Source organism: Plectropomus leopardus, chromosome 15, assembly GCF_026936395.1.
Source record: "Plectropomus leopardus strain MGB_pleo_1.0 chromosome 15, ASM2693639v1, whole genome shotgun sequence".
NCBI lineage: Eukaryota > Metazoa > Chordata > Actinopteri > Perciformes > Serranidae > Plectropomus > Plectropomus leopardus.
In genome coordinates, this window is record NC_142190.1 from 24,550,425 (window position 1) to 24,569,018 (window position 18,594).

The following is an 18,594-nucleotide window of genomic DNA, read 5'->3' on the forward strand; positions in this document are numbered from 1 at the left end:
TGGCTGCTGCTGCTCTTATGTGCATGGGGCACACCGTGCTCAGGTGTGTCCAATGACACTTTATTGGGCTCATCAAGGCCGCTGCCCTGGAATTATACAACAATCAGCAGTAGCAGAGGAAACAAGCAGAGGATACCAAGTGAGGAAAGTGAACAAAGCGCTAAGGTCAAGAGGGAGTGATGCCGAAACAAACTTGTTATAAAAGGTAATATTGTTTCTCTTTAGCCATTGAGCTCTTTTGAGCAGTAACGTTTCCTGATGGTTAAATAAAGTAAATATCCTTTGTTCTTTCAACAAATGCTAATGTGCTTACTGGCTAACTAGCATCAAAAAAGTATTCTGGTTTTCTTTTTGAACACAGTTACAGACGACAGCTGTATAAAGAGTTATTTCCTCTCCCCCAGGTGGAGAAAGTACATGCTGGTTGGCCATTGGTTGTAGGCTTTGTGGTGTGTTCATGCGCAACGTTTTGGCCAAAACATGACAACGTAACGCAATGCATCAGTCAGTTTCATCGCCACTAGTTCCTTAATGTCAGTGTCTGGTCCTTTGATATCATTTGCTCTGTCAGGACTGTTACTGTTGTTAGCACTGTTAGCTCTATGAGCACCATTAGCAGCTAGCTGCCAGCTCACTTTTTGCTCTATTAGTACCGTTAGCTGCTTGCTGTCGGCTCAGCCACCTCCATGTTGAGAGCTGTTTGCAGACAATCCTAGCTATGAATTATAGACACGCTCTGAATATCTTATAGAGCCCCTTGAATGTGATGCTGTGATTAACTGCCAGTGCAAAATTAGCCTTGTGCTAAATAATAGGCTTTTCATACAATGTGCAAACAATGTAAAAACATTTTTTCTAAAAGAAAATTTGAAGTGTAAGTGATATAATGAAAACAAACCCACAAAACACCCAGTCTGCTTAATATAATGATTAAAAATATATAGTTGCAAATACAGCATTAGTCTTTTACAATGTGGATGCAATTTTAGACACAAAATGTAATTTATACCCTGTCAGTATGCAGATAGTGTTTATCTTGCAGGTGATTTTTTTTTATGTATTTCAAGCCTCTCTTTTTGTTTGGAAGCTGTAGGGAAGCTGTTTTAACTAGCGGGGAATATTTTTGGGGTGCTGTTACTGGTCCAACCTTGTCAAATGTTGTTAGACAAAACAACAACTCCCTTGAACTCCCCCTGACTGAAGTCGAGGCAAAAAGGCAAAATTTGATGTCTGTCACAAAAACTACCAGTAAAGGAGTAAAAACAAATGAAAAAAAATTATAATATTTGATTTGGGAAAAAGTCTCTGAAGTGTGTTATCTCCCATGTGCGTCATTTATATTTACTCCCAGTGTTCAAAGTGACTGTCAGTGTGTGAGAACAGGCAGAGCTGTCATTGGCTGACAGACAAGAGCCAGATTACCATACAAGGAATCATCAACGTCAAACCCCACTAACAGTTTTTCCCTCTATGTAACATCTCGACCTTCCACCTGTGTGCTATTTTGACAGAGTTTAAAGGAATGACACAAACAATATGCGTTTCACACCCACACGCAGTGCACACATGAACAGACCCCCCCCCTCCACAGAAAACATTCACACAGTGGGACACAAATGCTTACATATGCAAGAATCTAAAAATAGCTTGAGGTCAGGCATTAAAAATAGACCAGAGAAAATAAAAGCAGGACTCGTTCGACTGAGTCTAAATGCTCTGACAGTCTGTCTTTCTGCATTTGGCTATTTGTGGCGGATGCGGGCAGGCAGACAGGCAGAGAGGGGAGAGGCGCTGGAGATGAAAAGACGGCGAGCAGCGAGTTGCACTGCAGTTCTGCTGCCTTTCCAGCTGGCTCCCCGGCTAATTAGAATGGGGGAGAGCACGCGTGGAGGAGGAGAGCAAGCATGAAGCCCACATCATTTTCAGCTGTACATGCTCCTGTGGTCAGAAATGCAGCTTTTCTGCTTCTCGCTGCTCGCCCTTCAAAATTCAGCTGTCTGGATAATCAGATGTGGCATGTTGGGTAATGGACTCCTCTTAAGCTTATGGAACATTTTGGGCCACTTACGGTACGGACCGGAGAGGCTTCAGCCTGGACTGTATCTCAGCGCCGTTCCCTCCAGCTGTTTCACTGACCCAGTGTAATGCACCAAAGTGTTCACATACGAAGGATAAAAGGTCAATTGTTCAGAAATAATTAGACACAGGCAGTAATTTAACCACAGGCGAGAAAGACTTTTCACTCAGCAGCAGTGGTGAGGGAAGTATTCACATCCAGGAACACTGTGGAATGAAGTTATGTTAACATCTAGTGTTTTTTATGTTTTATACTTAAGTTGAATGTACACCTGTATTATGTTACACCCCATTTACTTTATCATAATTGGTTTTATTTTTCCCTCATTGTATTTTTATGGTAAGATTGTGTAAGATCAGTATTTTTTTGTTTTGTGTGTATGGGCCCCAGGCACAGGCCCAGGAGGCCCGCTGGCCTTCACCTGCAAAATGTCCCTTAAATTACTATAACGAGTACTGGCCAGAAAGAGACAAAAAAATGACTACAGAAAGGGCAAAATAATAACAAAGAGGCAAAAAATGACTAAAGATACGTAAAATGACACAAATTGACCACAAAGAAACACTAACTAACTAGAAAAAGGGGCAAAACTGACAAAAATATCTACAAAGAGACACAAAATGATCAAAACAAAAACACCAAATGACCTCAAAGAGACACAAAATTACCACAAATAGACACAAAACAAATACAAAAAGACCAAAAAATTACAAGAAAGATATACATAATGACAAAAAAAATACACAAAATGAATACAAAGATAAACAAAATAACTAAAAAAGGGGGAAACCTATAAGAAAGAGTCAAAAAAATGTCTACAAAGAGACACAAAGTGACCAAAGAAAAGACACAAAATTGTCATGATCTTGTGTTTTGTCTGTTATCTTGTGGACTTTGTTTTGGGATTTTGTGTTGATTTTCCTTGTTTCATATCGTACATGTTCCATTTCCTGTTTTATTTTGTAGAATCACTCCATGTGTCAAGTCTGGTTTTACTTCATGTCTTTGTGTTTTCTCTGCTTTTTATATGTCACATCTGTCTTTTATCAGTCTTGTTTGTCGTTCCCTCAGCCCAGTCTTCACTGCACACCTGTTCTGTTTTAGTTTTGTTTGCTCCACCATAGTGTTTCCTACCACACCCTTGTTGTTAGCCTATACCTGTGTTTCCCTCCTTTTGCCCGTGTCCACCTTCTCCAGCTGTGTCTTGCTCTATTGATTAGTTCCCATACCTTTGTCTTTCCCTTTGTCTGTTCATCTGTAGTCATCACTAGGCGAGTTTCAATCAACCCTAAAATACACCTAATGGAAACAGGTAAATTGAGAAAAAACTCCTGTGTAGTTCAAAAAAGTTTTCATGCTTGCATGAGGTGGTATTTCAGGTGATTCAAAAAAAACATATCTTGCAAAACTGCAATAGAAACACTTTTTTGACTTTTATAGGTCACGTCGCTTTGGCTATGCTCTTGTCGGAAGGAATTGTCTCTTTCGGGCATGATGCAGCAGGCGCTGTAAGAGGTGTTATTGCTTCACATAACTTTTCAATAGTTGAGCGGATCATCCAAGAGTGTTAAATCCACAATTCCTCTGTGAAAACATGGACTATCACCTCCCAGAAATCCCTTATACATGACATGGGGCTTGTCTTTCCACTATCACTAGTATAACATGCCTATGTCGCCTTCGATTGGAAGTAATAACGTCTAGTGCGGTGGCTGCAAAAGAAATAAACCTGCTAATGTTTTGAACATCCATCGCCATGCTTCTTGGAACGTTATCGCAAGAGGAGAAGTCACATAACATCACTCAGTGGAAATGCAGTCATCTTGCTGTTGTGTTTTATCGACATTTTGAAAATATCGCTCAAATTTTGCCTAAATCTGTAATGGATATCCAACTTCTGTGTTCCTCGCTGTGTTTTTCTACATGTTCTTCACCATGTTAATGACGTCCCTGAGTTCTTCCCTGTCTCCCTTGTGTCTTCCTGGTTAGTTTCAGTTTAGTTTTGATTAATATTTCTTTTGTCCATTATCTCAGAATTCGTCCACGTGCAGGACAAACCCAAACAAAGTAATCCTTTACATAAGTTAAAATACTCTGAATATTTTAAGACTACTATACAGATGCAGTAATGTCATGAAGTAAAGAGACTAAAAGTACCTGAGAACTGCACTTGCTGTCACCCACAATATCAAAGAACTGTAAGATATTTGTGCAAATGTGTTCTAAATACCCACACATCACGCCACCTTTTTTTTAAAAAAAAAAAAAATCATTTCACAGACCTTTTTTCCTGTCTTTTTCCACAGGAACCTGGGGAAGTCAGGCCTTCGTGTTTCCTGCCTCGGGTTGGGTAAGTTGCTTTGAAGGGAGGAAAATATTCATCCCACTTCCAACCCCTGAAACGAAACAAACGTCTGTCTCTCTCTTCTTGTTCAGGCACCTGGGTGACATTTGGATCGCAGATCTCTGATGAGGTGAGAGCTCTGTCGTCTCTCTGTTTGTACGAGGAGTCGATTGCAGAGAACCTTCGCTCATATTGCTTTTGTGGAAAAACACTGAGGGCGAATCTCAGTGTTTTCAATTACAGAAAATCCCACAGACCTCATGCCTAGAAACTAAAGTAGCTTGGTGAGAAAGATATTAGATATTATCTCTGCTGTATTCTCCGCCCTGCATCGTGCCCTTCACAGGCGACCTCTGTGTAATTGGGATTTGGCCACCGACTCCCTCTCTCAGTCTCAATTTTTGTGTTCCTCCAGATGGCGGAGAACCTGATGACCATAGCTTATGAAAACGGAGTGAACCTGTTTGACACGGCAGAGGTGTACGCCTCTGGAAGGTCAGGCTTCACTTCCTCCTCCAAGAATTGACTAAAACTTTTTCTTCTGTTTTCTACTTTAAGTATGTTTTTTTTCTCTTTTGAGGCAAATGAACAATGCAATCGTGTGTTCAGATTTCTTTAACATATGATATGTCTGACATATGTCTGCAGATTTCTCCGCATGACTCAGTATTGTTGTGCAGTGATCTGAAGTTAGCATCAACCTGTCACAGTAAATGATGTGTTTCTCCACAGAGCGGAAATCACTCTAGGGAACATTATCAAGAAGAAAGGATGGAGGTGACATTACTCATTTTTCCAATCTGACTCATGCATGTGAAAAGCTCTCTATGACATTATGAATTCTTGAAAGTTTAATAATCCCTTATAATCCCCTTGCTTTTCTGAAGTGCACTGCTTGTCCACATGTTTTTGTTACTGTTGGATCAGGCGCACCATTAACTTATCTCAAGGGAAATTCATACTTTTCAGACAAATGAGGAGCTTTAGCCTCAGAAAGACTATAAAAGGATTAAAATGCTACCATGTGAAAATAAATACTGGTGGCCGACTTGCCCAGCTGTGGGAAATGTTTTAGATATTTTCAATCTGGAGAAAAAATGAATGGATAAGTAAAAGTCAAACTTTGAATTAAGAATAAGAATTCTGTCAATACTGCTTTTTATATCAGATTTATAGATATTTAAAGAAATACAGTACTGGCCCACATATATTTTTTAATGTGCTAATAATTGCAGACATACACAAAGACAACTACGATTGTTATAGGGGAGACTGGAGTTGGCTGGCACACTTTTCACTCTGCCATATTTCTCTGGCATGATTTATGTAAAAATATTATAACCACCAACAAAAGAAAGGTTAAGGTATCTATAAATAAATGTTTTATTGTATACACATTTGAGATTAGATTTGTGCCAACCAGTCCCATCACGATGTTGATTGGCACAATGTTAAAAACACTTTAGTTACAAAAAAAATAAAGCAACCAGAAACTATTTATTCACACATTCAATCTATACCAACATAGAGTCAAGAAGAGAAAACATAGACATTTAATAGAATATCTGCCCATTTCTGTAACCAAATAATATTTTTAAGCAAGTCATACATAGAAATGCCTTATTAGTTTTGCCATTCAAAATAAGCATTTGAAATAATAATAATCAAAAAATATAAATAATATAAATTAATATTTAATGTAAATTAATTAATATAAATTAATTAAGTTGTTTTTAATGTATCAAACTAGTTTTAATCTCTTATTAAAATACAGTTATGCAAAAATGTAGCTGATTCCTTTGTCTAATAACTAGAAGTAACACTTTCCCAATATTTATATGTGATACACTTTTTAATATGATTAGTCCACAGAACACTTTTTTTTAACATAGTGGATGTGTGCAGGTGAAGACAGAAAACATTTTTATGTTGCTTTTTTTTTTTTATTTCTGTGACCTTTAAAGGTCCAGAAAATAGCTGTGTGCCAACCAACCCCGGTCTCTCCTACGTAGGATACATAATAATAAAAATAATAAATAGAACATAGAATATTTCTGATTAAAATTCTTTCAATTAATTTCCCCATTAAAACTGTAATCCTAACCCTCTTGTGTACTTGCCAGGCGTTCAAGTTTTGTCATCACAACAAAAATCTATTGGGGCGGCCAGTAAGTATAACAATAATGGACTATATTCATTCTTTAAAATCAAAATCCCCGTTTTCATTGATTCTTTTATCTCATTTATCCACAGAGCAGAGACAGAGAGAGGACTCTCCAGAAAGCACATAATTGAAGGTAAAGAATGATTTTACAGTAAAGCACCTGGAATTAATTTTAAAGAATCATAATGAAATACATTAAGGCTCAGGATTAGCACCAGCTCCTGAAGCATGAGTTTCTAAATTTAAAAAAAATCAAGAAATTGGCAAATTCAGAGTTATAGATTATTGCTAAATTTCTAATGATTTGCTGAACACATGTTTAGAGGTTATTATAGTTCAAAGGTCTGTTTAATTTGAATGTATGCTGCTTTTATTGTATATAAAATGTGCCTCAGGGTGCACTATCCCTGAACAGATGCTTAGCTGTGATGAATCATGATCATGTGATGACCTTTTAATCTTTGAGCGCTGAAGCCACTCCATGTCACAGCGAATACATCAATATATCCTCAAATCAAATAAATTACCATGTTTTGTAGCATCAACAAACAAGTATATTGTTGATGGTTGCAAGGATGTGTTAGTAGACTGTTTACTAGTAGGAGATGAAATGAAGGATTTTAGCCAAGGTGAGAAATCACCTAATCAGCTCCCCCTCCCTCCAGATAATCCTAAAGAGAGCTTAGTCTTGTATATGGACATGTTCTATGTATGTTTTGTAAGCAGCGTGGCCTTGGGGTGAACATTTACGGTGGCGTTGAAAAGACTGTTTGACCGTCGTTATCATGAGGCTATTGAGTAATGAGCGAACAAGGACTGAGCTCATATTTAGACTTCATATTTTACCTCATCCGTGACTTCAACCTCTATGGTAAATAGCTAACATACTCAAGGTTGGAAAGTTGGCACGCAGGAGACGTAGACACAAAAGAAATTAAGAAAAAAATTATGTAGAGTAAAATTTTAACATCACACATTTAACATTTTCCCCTGTATAAAAATCAATTGTTATCCTTTGTGTTGAACAATGCAGTTAATCACTACTTATCACTATCTTAATGATTTAATATTGCTTGGAGGCTTTCCTCTCCTCGCATTCCTATGTTGCACCACACCAGCTTGGTTTTAATGATGCTTAATGATGACTTATAGTTTTACAGTTAACACTTTTGAGTTCTGCAACAATCCTGTTTTATGTGTTTTGCATCCATACATGTTATGAAGTTCATTGTTCTTCAGAGGGGCTGGTTGTCCTTTTCCCTAAAAGACAAATATACAGCTTTAATTTGAAGGGTTAATCCACCAGTTGTGGTGCCAATGATTATGTAATGTTAACACATTATAAATGATTATTGTAAACATGGTGGGCACTGAACCTGCTAAATGTCAACATTTTGATAGTGAGCATGTTAGCATGCTAATGTTAGCATTTGGCTCAAAGCACCACGTACCTTGGTGCAGCCTCACAGGGCCGTTGATTCAGCTGATGACTCTTGGTGTTTTTTATTATAATGATGTCTAATCACAGACTATTGTCTATTCTTAAGTATGTATATCTCTGCTGTTCATTGTTGCTTTGTACACACATTTATATTTTTTATATTTTGTACATACTACATACTAGTTTTATGAATTGTATTGTAGCATAAGGCACAGTTTTATATTATAGACACTTTTTAAAATATTTTACACACTCAGCAGATTATCCATACTGTAATTAATATATTCACATATTGGTGCTAATTGTCTAATACTGTATTTCTTTACATTTATATTTTTACACACTTAAATACTCAGTATATTATATATACTTTTATTTACATGTTTTATTTACATTTATTTACATATTGTACTAATTGGTTAATATTACTGTATTTCTATTTTTACATTTCTATTTTCTACTTGCTATAATTCTCTATTCTGGCATCAGAGCAACTGTAACAAATCACAATTCCCCCTGAGGATCAATAAAGTATTTCTGATTCTGTGTCTGATTGTGACAGGTTTAAGAGGATCCTTATCAAGACTCCAGCTAGATTATGTGGATATCGTTTTTGCCAACAGAAACGATGTCAACAGTCCAATGGAAGGTCAGTTACATATGTTTAAGATGATTACTCTTGTTTGCTTCTTCTACCCGTTACCTACCTAAAAGGTAGCAACCTAAACATGATGTTTTCTTCTGTGACTTGCAGAGATTGTACGGGCCATGACGTTTGTAATAAATCAGGGTATGGCCATGTACTGGGGAACCTCACGCTGGAGCGCTATGGAAATCATGGTGAGAGCTGACTCTTTAATACCTTTAATATTGTTGCATTATGGCACAAATGCTGATTGATAACCATGACATTTTGTTTGTCTGTTTGGCATCAGGAGGCATACTCAGTGGCACGCCAGTTCAACCTGATCCCGCCTGTGTGTGAGCAGGCAGAGTATCACTATTTTCAGAGGGATAAAGTGGAGGTGCAGCTTCCCGAGCTCTACCACAAGATTGGTCAGACATCCACAGTCTTGCAGCTCCATTTATTTTTTATTTTTAGTTTAAAATGTATTCTGTTTAATTTAAATATCTACCTTGATTTCACTGTTATAGGTGTTGGAGCAATGACCTGGTCCCCACTTGCTTGTGGATTAATCACAGGGAAGTACAGTGATGGTGTGCCAGAGTGCTCCAGAGCGGCAATGAAGGTCAGTTTGATTTGACTGGCCCTCCTCTGGGATTCCTCTTGCTGGAAATCACCCTCAGTGTAATTCTGTCCCTGATCAGTGGGGTATTGCAGTGTGAAATCAGTGCGGTGTCAATGCTTTTCTCCATTTTGCTCCGGTGAAGGGATACCAGTGGCTGAAGGAGCGAGTGAACAGTGAAGAGGGCCGCAGGCAGCTCGCTAAAATCAAGGAGCTCCATCTACTGGCAGACAGACTGGGCTGCACTGCTGCACAGTTAGCCATAGGTACGACCCAGGCACATAACATGATGTGACAGTGTGGACGTACACTGAGGCTCCATTTTAGTGATGTGTCACTGGAGGTTAGAGTTGAACTATTTTAGATTTGCTTTTTCTTTTAATCTCTCATGTTTTCAGGGTAAAAACTATTAACTCAAAATGTTCAGTTATTTCACAGATAAGATAAAAGTGCTTTGATCGATTGTGCAAAGAGATAGTTAGGCAATAGATTTAGGGCATCAGGCAAATGTTCACTATGTGTACAACCACCTTACTGCTGATCAATAACCTTATCAGTTAATAACATGACTTTCATCTTCGTGTTTAATCAGTAGTTTTTATTCATTTTTAGAAAGCATGGTTCGTCCAGTATGTATCTTCGCCTGTCTACCATAAAATGTACTGATCTGGATAGCAGACCAGACCATGGTTGGTCAGTTGTTATTAGGCCAGAATCACTACCCAAATATTTTTGGTAGATGCATGTTTAAGTTTGCCATTTGACACTGTTGAATTTCAGCAAAATACTAAAAAACACAAACTTTGACCACTTTTCTTTGGTCATCACTTATATACTTTTATATATAAGTGTATATATACTTTTTATACACTTTTAAAGCTACAGTTGGTAACTTTTATTATAGCCTTTTGTAATATTTACTGAAAATGTTGCTATTTTCTGAAAGAAGTGCATGAGACAGATACTACATGTAAAAGAAAACAAAAAAAAAAACCAAGTCCCTCCACCTCTACGGACTACCTTTATGACAGTCCGACAGTTCATTAACAGTGACTGGTTTACAGCTGTAGTAGAGATTCCTCAACTCTGATTGGTTGTTTTTATTCACCTGCAGTCAGGCCATTAAAAGGCAATAGAGTAGGCAGAGGAATATGATTTGTTTGTGTGAATATAGTGTCAGTTTCAGCAAACATGACAAAAGTTATTTTTCATGAAAGTTACCAACTGCAGCTTTAATTGAGCATAAGTCTCACTGGTTTTGTCTCTTTTTCACAGCCTGGTGTCTGCGCAGTGAGGGAGTCAGCTCAGTACTTCTGGGTGTTTCTAATACAGACCAGCTACTTGAGAACCTGGGTGCCCTACGGGTAGAACTACTTTCCTTTTTACTCCCACATTAATAATTCTGCCTGACATACTGAATCATAGTCGTTTAAACCATTAGATACGCCACTTCGCGTACAATGCAAAGTGACAAAACTGACTAAAAACATCAGATCACATTTTAAACTGATTCCTATCTTTTCGCAGATTTTATCCCAAATGACCCCTCAAACCATTACCGAGATTGATGCCCTGCTGGGAAATAAGCCACACTCCAAGAAAGAGCTGCGCGCCTGAATGATGCAAATCTGAGTGACAGATGATGTTTCGAGAAGACGAAGAAGACAATGACATTGGGAAACATCGCTTTTTGCTCTGCTGTATACTCAACAACTTGCATGTCCTCAGCAACATTATGCTTCCAGTATGTGCGCATATCCATTTTGCGCAGTACATTGTATCATGTATTAAAAAAAAAAGATCTCTATCGTAAAAAAAAACAAAACAAAACAGGTCATATATTGCTCACTGCCGATTGTTCACAGACCTATTATTTCCACAGAGGGGGAGGCTGGCTGGACTGACAAGTCATCCAGAGACCAAGAGAGGTTGAAAGATATTCAACTGTTGTCAAAGCAGATTTGACTCTTGTTAATCAAATGTTTGGAAAAAAAACACCTCTGTGCTAAAATGCAACCTTAAAGCGTGAATGGTGCTTTCATTGGACATCAGAGTCTCCTCCCCTCTCAGCTGCCTGTTAATCTGTATGATGTTTAGTACCCAGCAGCCAGAGAGCCAGAGGTTAGTACTCGTGTCTGGCCTAACATTTCCCATAATGTGCATGTGACTGGTCTGCCACGCTCACTGCTTTACAGGGTTGGGAACAATGGATTACTTGTAAAGTCGTTAAGGTAAAAAAAACTAATCCGGTCTGGTATAAATTTAAAAAAAGAGCAAATCACATGCTTTTAAAGAATAGCCCAGTTGATTTTTCACTTTGAAAGTAACCAAATATAAAAATCTTACTGAAATAATGATTGATTTTGACACAAATTACTCAGTCTAAATTGAAGTGAATGAATTATACTGCTTCTTTTGAATTAGAGTGCATATATGTCAGGTATTACATTCTAAAATTGGAAACAGGAATCAGCAGTGCAGAAGATTTTCAGAGTAACTCTCCCAACCCTGCTGCTTTCTCAGCAGTCTTTTTGCCTCTTCTGTTTGTAAACTGTGCGCATGTCCCTTTAAGAGAGAATAGCCCTAACAGGGTGTAAATGTGGCATGGCTTTATGGCTTATGTATATTTGCAGTGCCCTTGTAAGCCATTTTTTTACTCTAAATGGTCTGGCAGTCTGATCCAGGAACTGTGCTGGTGGGCGCTCTTGCTTTAAAAGACTCTCTGCAGTCTGTAGACACAGCTGTGTGTCCATCCGACGTATAGTCTTTGTATTGTCCTAAACCGTGTCAAAAAACATCACTTGCGACAATGCCGTTCTTGTGAAGAGCATCATTGTTCCTAAATCAGTGGTTTGAGACAGTTGGACTGTGTGGAAAGGTCACTTAGCATCTAACACAAAGATTTGGACACACTGTGGTGAACTAGTAGTTTTCAAATGATAGGACATAAACGATAAGTCTGAGTTTATTAAATGAGATATGACTCTTGCCACAGGTCACTTGGGGTAAGATTTAGCAAATGTAACTTCTTTTTTTGTGGAAGCCTAAAAATATAGCTTCTCTGCTCATTTCTCTGGGAGTTCTCTCTCTCTGTATTGTCTGTTCCCTTGATTCTTGCACACATGCACAACTCGTTTTATACTGTGCATTTCATGTGTTTTCCCTTTAGTTTTGTATTGATTTCAATACTTTGTAATGTGAAGGGGGAATTTGTTCCTTTTGTGATTTTCCCATGAAAGCAGCACCGCTCTCTAGAGAAGGGGTGTGTGTTTTGATACATGAAGTTGTTTTAGTTGCTACAAGGTTACATTGTACTGTAAATAGGCTTATCTGTCTGGCAGTGAGATAAAGAGATAAATATATGAATCATGAAAGAATTCCTGAAGGAGCAGCTGAAACGTTGCTCCCCTCTGTGACTCTGTGATGATGTACAGTTCAACCGAGTGTAGCTTCCAGTGTACATAGATACTTCAAACCTTGAAAATGTAACTTTGCCTGCATACCTTATATTTTACTGTCTTGCAACAAAGAGAAACCAAAAGAGAGAAGAGACAACTCATACTGAATGTATCATGTCTGTTGCTCAAACCTATCGAACCTAAAGGGACAAAGTACATAATGTGTTTTCAAGGTAGATTCTTTTTCTGTTTGAACCTGTTACATAAACAGTGGAGGCGGCTGTGGCTCAGGAGGCAGAGCAGGTTGTCCTTTAATCAGAAGGTTGGCCAACATGTTCTCACTGCCAATTCGTCAAATACAACAGATTACTCAGTCGTCCTATGTTTCAAGCTATGACACTCTCGGTACCCCTCTGGCGTCAGTTGACGCTCAGGGACAGCATGCCAGTTCCAGCATGCTAGGGTCTTTCAAAATAAATTTACTAGGAGTGTAATGATCCATTGATCTGCATTGATATATCGATTAAATACCACCTAATATCAATGCAAAGTGTAAACATCGATCCATATCATCCTCTTTCAGGCATGCCCTTATTTTGAAAGTCTGTGTCATGTCACACAGCGTCCAGCATGTCATGGCGAGCAGCCAAGAGAAAGATGATGAAGATATATTGCTATTATTTACTCGGGAATAAATCATCAGTGTGGAAATGTTTTGTTTCCAGAGAAACTGCGAGGTCGACAGACAGCGTACGCCATATGTAAACAAAAGCCGTACTGAGGAAACACGATGTAGCTCCCAGGTCACTTCACTGACTTCTTGCTACTGTTATGTTAGCTGCTCTGTTTCAGTAATGTTGAGTGAAAAAACATGCATGTAAGACTGAAAGTCATCCGTGCTGTTCTGTCAGGAGATACAGGGACTTAAATCAGCGGTGAGTAAGAGAAAGCATAAATAATAGTAAATTGGTTATGAGTAGAGGAAAAGTCCGCTAGCCGCTAAGCTAATTTCTGCAATGTAAAATGCCATAGGCTTATGCTAATATCATTAGCATGTTGTATATGTGGGGACCTATGAAAGATAGCTGTTTTGTCTCCGACCTTGACAGTTATTATTGAGCAAATTTTATACTTTTGTTAAAAGGTCTTGTTGCCAGTCCATGTCAGATATCCCTGAAGTTTTAGGAAAAAAGATCCTGGACTGAGTTTAAAACATTTTCCAGTAAGAGGTTTCTGACAGAGGGAACCTGTTTTAATTATTTACAATTATATAGATGTTGTTTTTTTAATCTTTGTTTTGCCAAAAGCAAAAGAAAGGATAGGCAGCCTCCTCTGTAACTGATTGTTAAATGAGCATATGATTCTTGACAGTTATTATTGAGTTTTATACTTTAGTGAAAAGATCTTGTTGTTTATCTGCGTTTTGAGGATGTTGGGAGAAGTTTGTCTTCAAGTCAGACAGCCCTGAAGTTTTAGGACAAAAGATCATGGTTTGAATTAAAATAAAAACATTTTTTTCCAGAATGCGTTTCCAAACAGAATGAGCCAGTTTTAATTATTTCCAATTATGTATATGTTGTTTTTATCTTTTCTGGCCAAAAGCAAAGAAATGGGTGGCAGCTTCTGTCACCAACTGTGGTTAATGAACAGATAATATCGTCTCATATTGATCGCAGGCCCCTTAAACTGAATCGAAATTGTAACTTGGTAGACTTTGTAATATTGGAAAATATCGTATCGTCCAAAGTATCGATATAATATTGTATCATGATGAAACCAATGACTAGTGCTTCTAGTATTTACAGGGAACATAAGTTTTAATCATCATAATTACTTTAGAATTAAGAAAAAGATTATGGTTTAGGTTGAAGTACATTTGATACATAACTTGAATGAAGTAACCTAGTATATCATGTCACATATGGGATGTATATATCATGGATATATAAAGGGAACTGGATGCAGTGTTTGAGGTGGGGCCCTGTTCATACCAATGAAAGTTGTTCAGTGGCACATGAAGCCAAAAACGTTTTACTTTGCGGGTGTAAAATTAAAAAAATCTTCCTCATCATGAGCCCAAAGAGGCAAGCGCACTAGAGACTGTTGGCTGAGCAGCTAAATTACTCCTGCTGAGCAAGCTACCTTCGGTTTAGCCCTCCGTTGACTGAAATGGGGATAAAATGATTTGATCGAGCTGCTCTTCTTTTGAAAATCTATCTGACTAAATAGATCAAATCCCGACAGAGACATGTTGCGAGAACTGTGACGCCCAAAAATGCGTCCACTTACTTGCAGTTGTCACTTTCCCAATGTAAGCCTATGGGAAAAAGTGTTTTTTTTGGGCCAAACAGCATCACATAACAGAGCCCACAATTACATGGTTTTGGCCACAATGTCAAGTTGGCTTTAAAGTTGGCTCATCTCCGGGAGACCTGGTCTAACTACATTTAAGTTAAAAAAAACTCAGATTTGACTTCTGGTTTTACACTGGACATGAACAGCAGTCTCCTGGGTGAATGTCCTGCATTTGTTTGACCCATCCACCACTCCTTCTAGTGTATGGGTTGTAATGGAGGTAGCAGAAAGCCTGATACCTCTCATACAGATGCCAAGGATTGCCTTGCGTGTCAGAATCTGATACAGATGTACGCTGACCTTGCTGCCATATTTAACGTTTTGGGAATGAGAACAGACTGGGTTGGCAGTTTGATTGCTGTCTCCCACTCCCACTCCCACCTCTGTCCATTAAGGTGGAAAGGCACTATGAAAATGTAGTCTCTTTACCATAGAGAGCTGCAGAGCTGCAGTGCAAACATTACATTGGAATTTGGACAAAAAGGTTGTTGATCCAGGAACTTTATGCTTCAAGTCAGATAAGATTTTTTGTATTTTCTATTCATAACCTGAAACTTTAGGCTAATCACAGACATTAAAATGAGCATTAAAGTTAGCTAACTTTCAATGTTATCACTGGTAATAAACTGTTTTTTGTGTATATGTACAAAAATATTAATTTATGGGCATATGGGCTATTACCCGCATTGTCCTTAGTTCTAGGAATATAATCACAACTGCCTGCGCTCCCACGAATGGTTTTCAGCTCCCTTCTGTACACTTCATTGAAAATACTGTTGCTGAACACACTCAATGATTTATTCATTCTGTATGTGTGCAGAACTGTAATCCCTCAGACTAAGATTTTTCATTCAGTATTTTTACTTTAGAAATTAAAAACAAGCCGCAGCAGCTCCTTGAACTCATTGAGTAGTTTTGTGTCATTGTTGCATTGGTTCATTACTTAAGCCAACAAACAAACACACCTTAATGCATACTTTCTTAAGTCTACCTTGAACCCTGAACAGGTTTGGCTACTCCATTTCTGCACCCATTGAAGCTCTGAGTATGCCTTTATTTGTGCTTTTTTTTTTTTAATTTATTTTTGCAATGACAGCAACAGGTACTGGGCATGGAAATAGTAGTTCTGTGTTTTTGTCTGTTTGTATATGTATTGAAAGATCTACTGTATATCCTTATTAATTTTTAGCCAGGAACAGATACACAGCCTGATCATCTTTGTGGCTCTTTGGACAGAGAAAGATGCAAAGCTGCTTGTGAAATCTCACAGTGAATACTGTTTGTGCCCATGCACACAGATTAAGCTGTTACTTTTATTCCTGAGTGTTTCTCATTATGGAAAAGACATTTTTCTAGTTGACATGACCTAACTTTTAGCTTTCTTGTTTATTTGTGACATTTGTGTCAAATAGCTTTATTTTGCAGGCTCACTCATTATATGTGTCGCAAAGGTCCAAACCCACTAAATATCTGTGTTGGCATTTTGGAATTAAGGCTTTGAGAAATGGCACTTTTTAATTATTAAGAATGTTTTTATACAGAAACATAATTGCATTTGAAAATATCAAGCATATGCAGATGCCAAATTTGAACTTAATCATGTTATAGTGGGATATTTTTTGAGGTTTGGAAAGCTATGCCTCTTGGCTGCTTTACACAGAGTACATAACTATCAAGGTGGATGCAAAACACAACTTTAACATGCAAATAACTCTAACTTTGAAGTTACCAAGCCGTGCAAAATTTTCACTGGTTTAGAAAATCAAAACAGAACTCAATGTCTGGCAGCTTCACCTGAGGGCCCTGCAGTTATTGAAAATGGATGATACAAGAACAATGTGATAGCCGTGTGTCCAGCACTGATCTGTGCTGCTAAAAGAGCAGGGAGCCTGCTGGGGCGCCACACATGCTCACCACAAACAGAAAACATCTGTGACGCCGACACTGCTAGCCTCTCAGTCAGTGGACTCCCAAATGTCATCAGAGTGATAGATAATACATATGTGTGTATCACAGAAAGCCACCCTCTGATACAGATAATCATATGTGCTGGAAAACGTTGGATGTGTCACCGCCAACACTGTCGGAGAAAAACAGGTTTCACAGCATGATTCATCGTTCTTGTGAAGAAGCTGGTTGGACAAGGTGATGAAACACAGAAAGCAAAGGAAGTAGCTGGTCAGTAAATGAGCACGGTGGAGATTTAAAAGCTCCCACATCTAATAAAATACTCTTCATACCTTGCATAGTTGCTGCTTTTGTACCAGTTCAGTGGTTATATAAATGATCAGACACAGCACTGAAGTAACAAGTAGCCTGTGGCTGCTGCTGCTGTGAACCAAAGGGCACAGATGTCTATTGATATTCCCTTACAACTACAATAATGTAACGGAGCAGGGAAATCTATGTCAGTATGAGGTGAACGTCATTTGCGGCTGTACTTTGACATTTAAATCAGGGAAGTCAGTGAGGTTTTAAGCGGATTTGAGGGGTTGCCTCTGTAGCGAGATCCTGATATGTCTTATTCATCTGTACTGTAGGCCTCCATTGTTGTCTAAAAACTGTTGAATGGACACGGCCACTGTGATGACACCCATTGGCTTGTGAACCGGTTTTGAAGCCTTGACATCTTGGCCATCACTATCTTTGATTTTTGGAGCCAGAAGTGACCCAAGTTGACCGTATTTGGACAAATTTAAACAGGTTAGTGATATAACCCACCTCCCGTCATACAGTTGTCATGGATGTTAAAATTAGCTGTTTTGGCCACTATGTAAAATTGGCTTTGAAGCCCGGCACACAGGAATGTTGCTCAGCCTTGCAGTCGATTTTTCCCAGTGACCACTCACGGCACTGCAGCGACAAAATCCCCTGCAGCCCCAGCCTCAGTAGACCACTATTGTAAAAGACATGTCTGTGAAACTGTTGACAAGATATTGTCAACTGTAAACAAAGTCAATTATGACTCTTTCCATTACGAATTTTTGGTCCATAGAGGTTTTCTCGAGCTGTGTATGCGCCAGGCGAGCAACTCCATTGGAATGAATAGGCGCCATCATGGCATTCGGTATTTAGTTGTTATTATACCTATATATGGTTTTAATATGGGGGTCTATGAAGATTGTCTCGTTTTTGAAGCCAGCCTTAAGTGGCCATTCAAGGAACTGCAGTTTTTGGCACTTCCATGCACACACAATGTGCAGTAATCCGCAACTGAAAATAGTCCTCAAGAAATGCACTATTTACTCCTGTTTGAGTGAGTTTGATCTCCAGTGTCCAGCAGTTTTATTTCATCTAAAATGACTAAGCCTTTTTCTAAATGAAGCAATGAGATGTTTTTAATGTTTTAAGAAATTGTGAAATGGCATTAGGCTTATCCACTGAGCTTTTACTGGGGTATAACATTATTGTAATGGCCTTACTAAGTGCACTGTTACCAGTACCATCCATTCAAGTTGTATTGATGAATATTTTTTTCTGTTTTTATATTTCAATTTGTCCAGACACTCAGACAGTATGTAAATCATGTCATGACACAGCAAATTCATTTTCATATGATCAAAACTAC

The 18,594-nt window shown here is 38.3% G+C and overlaps 1 protein-coding gene across 2 annotated transcripts in view; it reads left to right on the forward strand.

Moving 5' to 3' along the window:
- LOC121952150 (voltage-gated potassium channel subunit beta-2) overlaps positions 1 to 15,931 on the forward strand; it is a 33,605-nt gene extending 17,674 nt beyond the window's left edge. For both annotated transcript variants that reach the window (XM_088088187.1, XM_042498665.2), the window contains 13 exons: positions 4,384 to 4,427; positions 4,514 to 4,551; positions 4,837 to 4,916; positions 5,154 to 5,198; positions 6,545 to 6,589; positions 6,675 to 6,718; positions 8,589 to 8,675; positions 8,781 to 8,866; positions 8,962 to 9,082; positions 9,182 to 9,276; positions 9,419 to 9,539; positions 10,549 to 10,637; positions 10,801 to 15,931. In XM_088088187.1, coding sequence (XP_087944313.1) covers positions 4,384 to 4,427; positions 4,514 to 4,551; positions 4,837 to 4,916; positions 5,154 to 5,198; positions 6,545 to 6,589; positions 6,675 to 6,718; positions 8,589 to 8,675; positions 8,781 to 8,866; positions 8,962 to 9,082; positions 9,182 to 9,276; positions 9,419 to 9,539; positions 10,549 to 10,637; positions 10,801 to 10,890 — 985 coding nt within the window. In that variant the 3' untranslated portion in view covers positions 10,891 to 15,931. The remainder of the gene's footprint in view (positions 1 to 4,383; positions 4,428 to 4,513; positions 4,552 to 4,836; positions 4,917 to 5,153; positions 5,199 to 6,544; positions 6,590 to 6,674; positions 6,719 to 8,588; positions 8,676 to 8,780; positions 8,867 to 8,961; positions 9,083 to 9,181; positions 9,277 to 9,418; positions 9,540 to 10,548; positions 10,638 to 10,800) is intronic.
- The last annotated feature ends 2,663 nt before the right edge of the window (positions 15,932 to 18,594 follow it).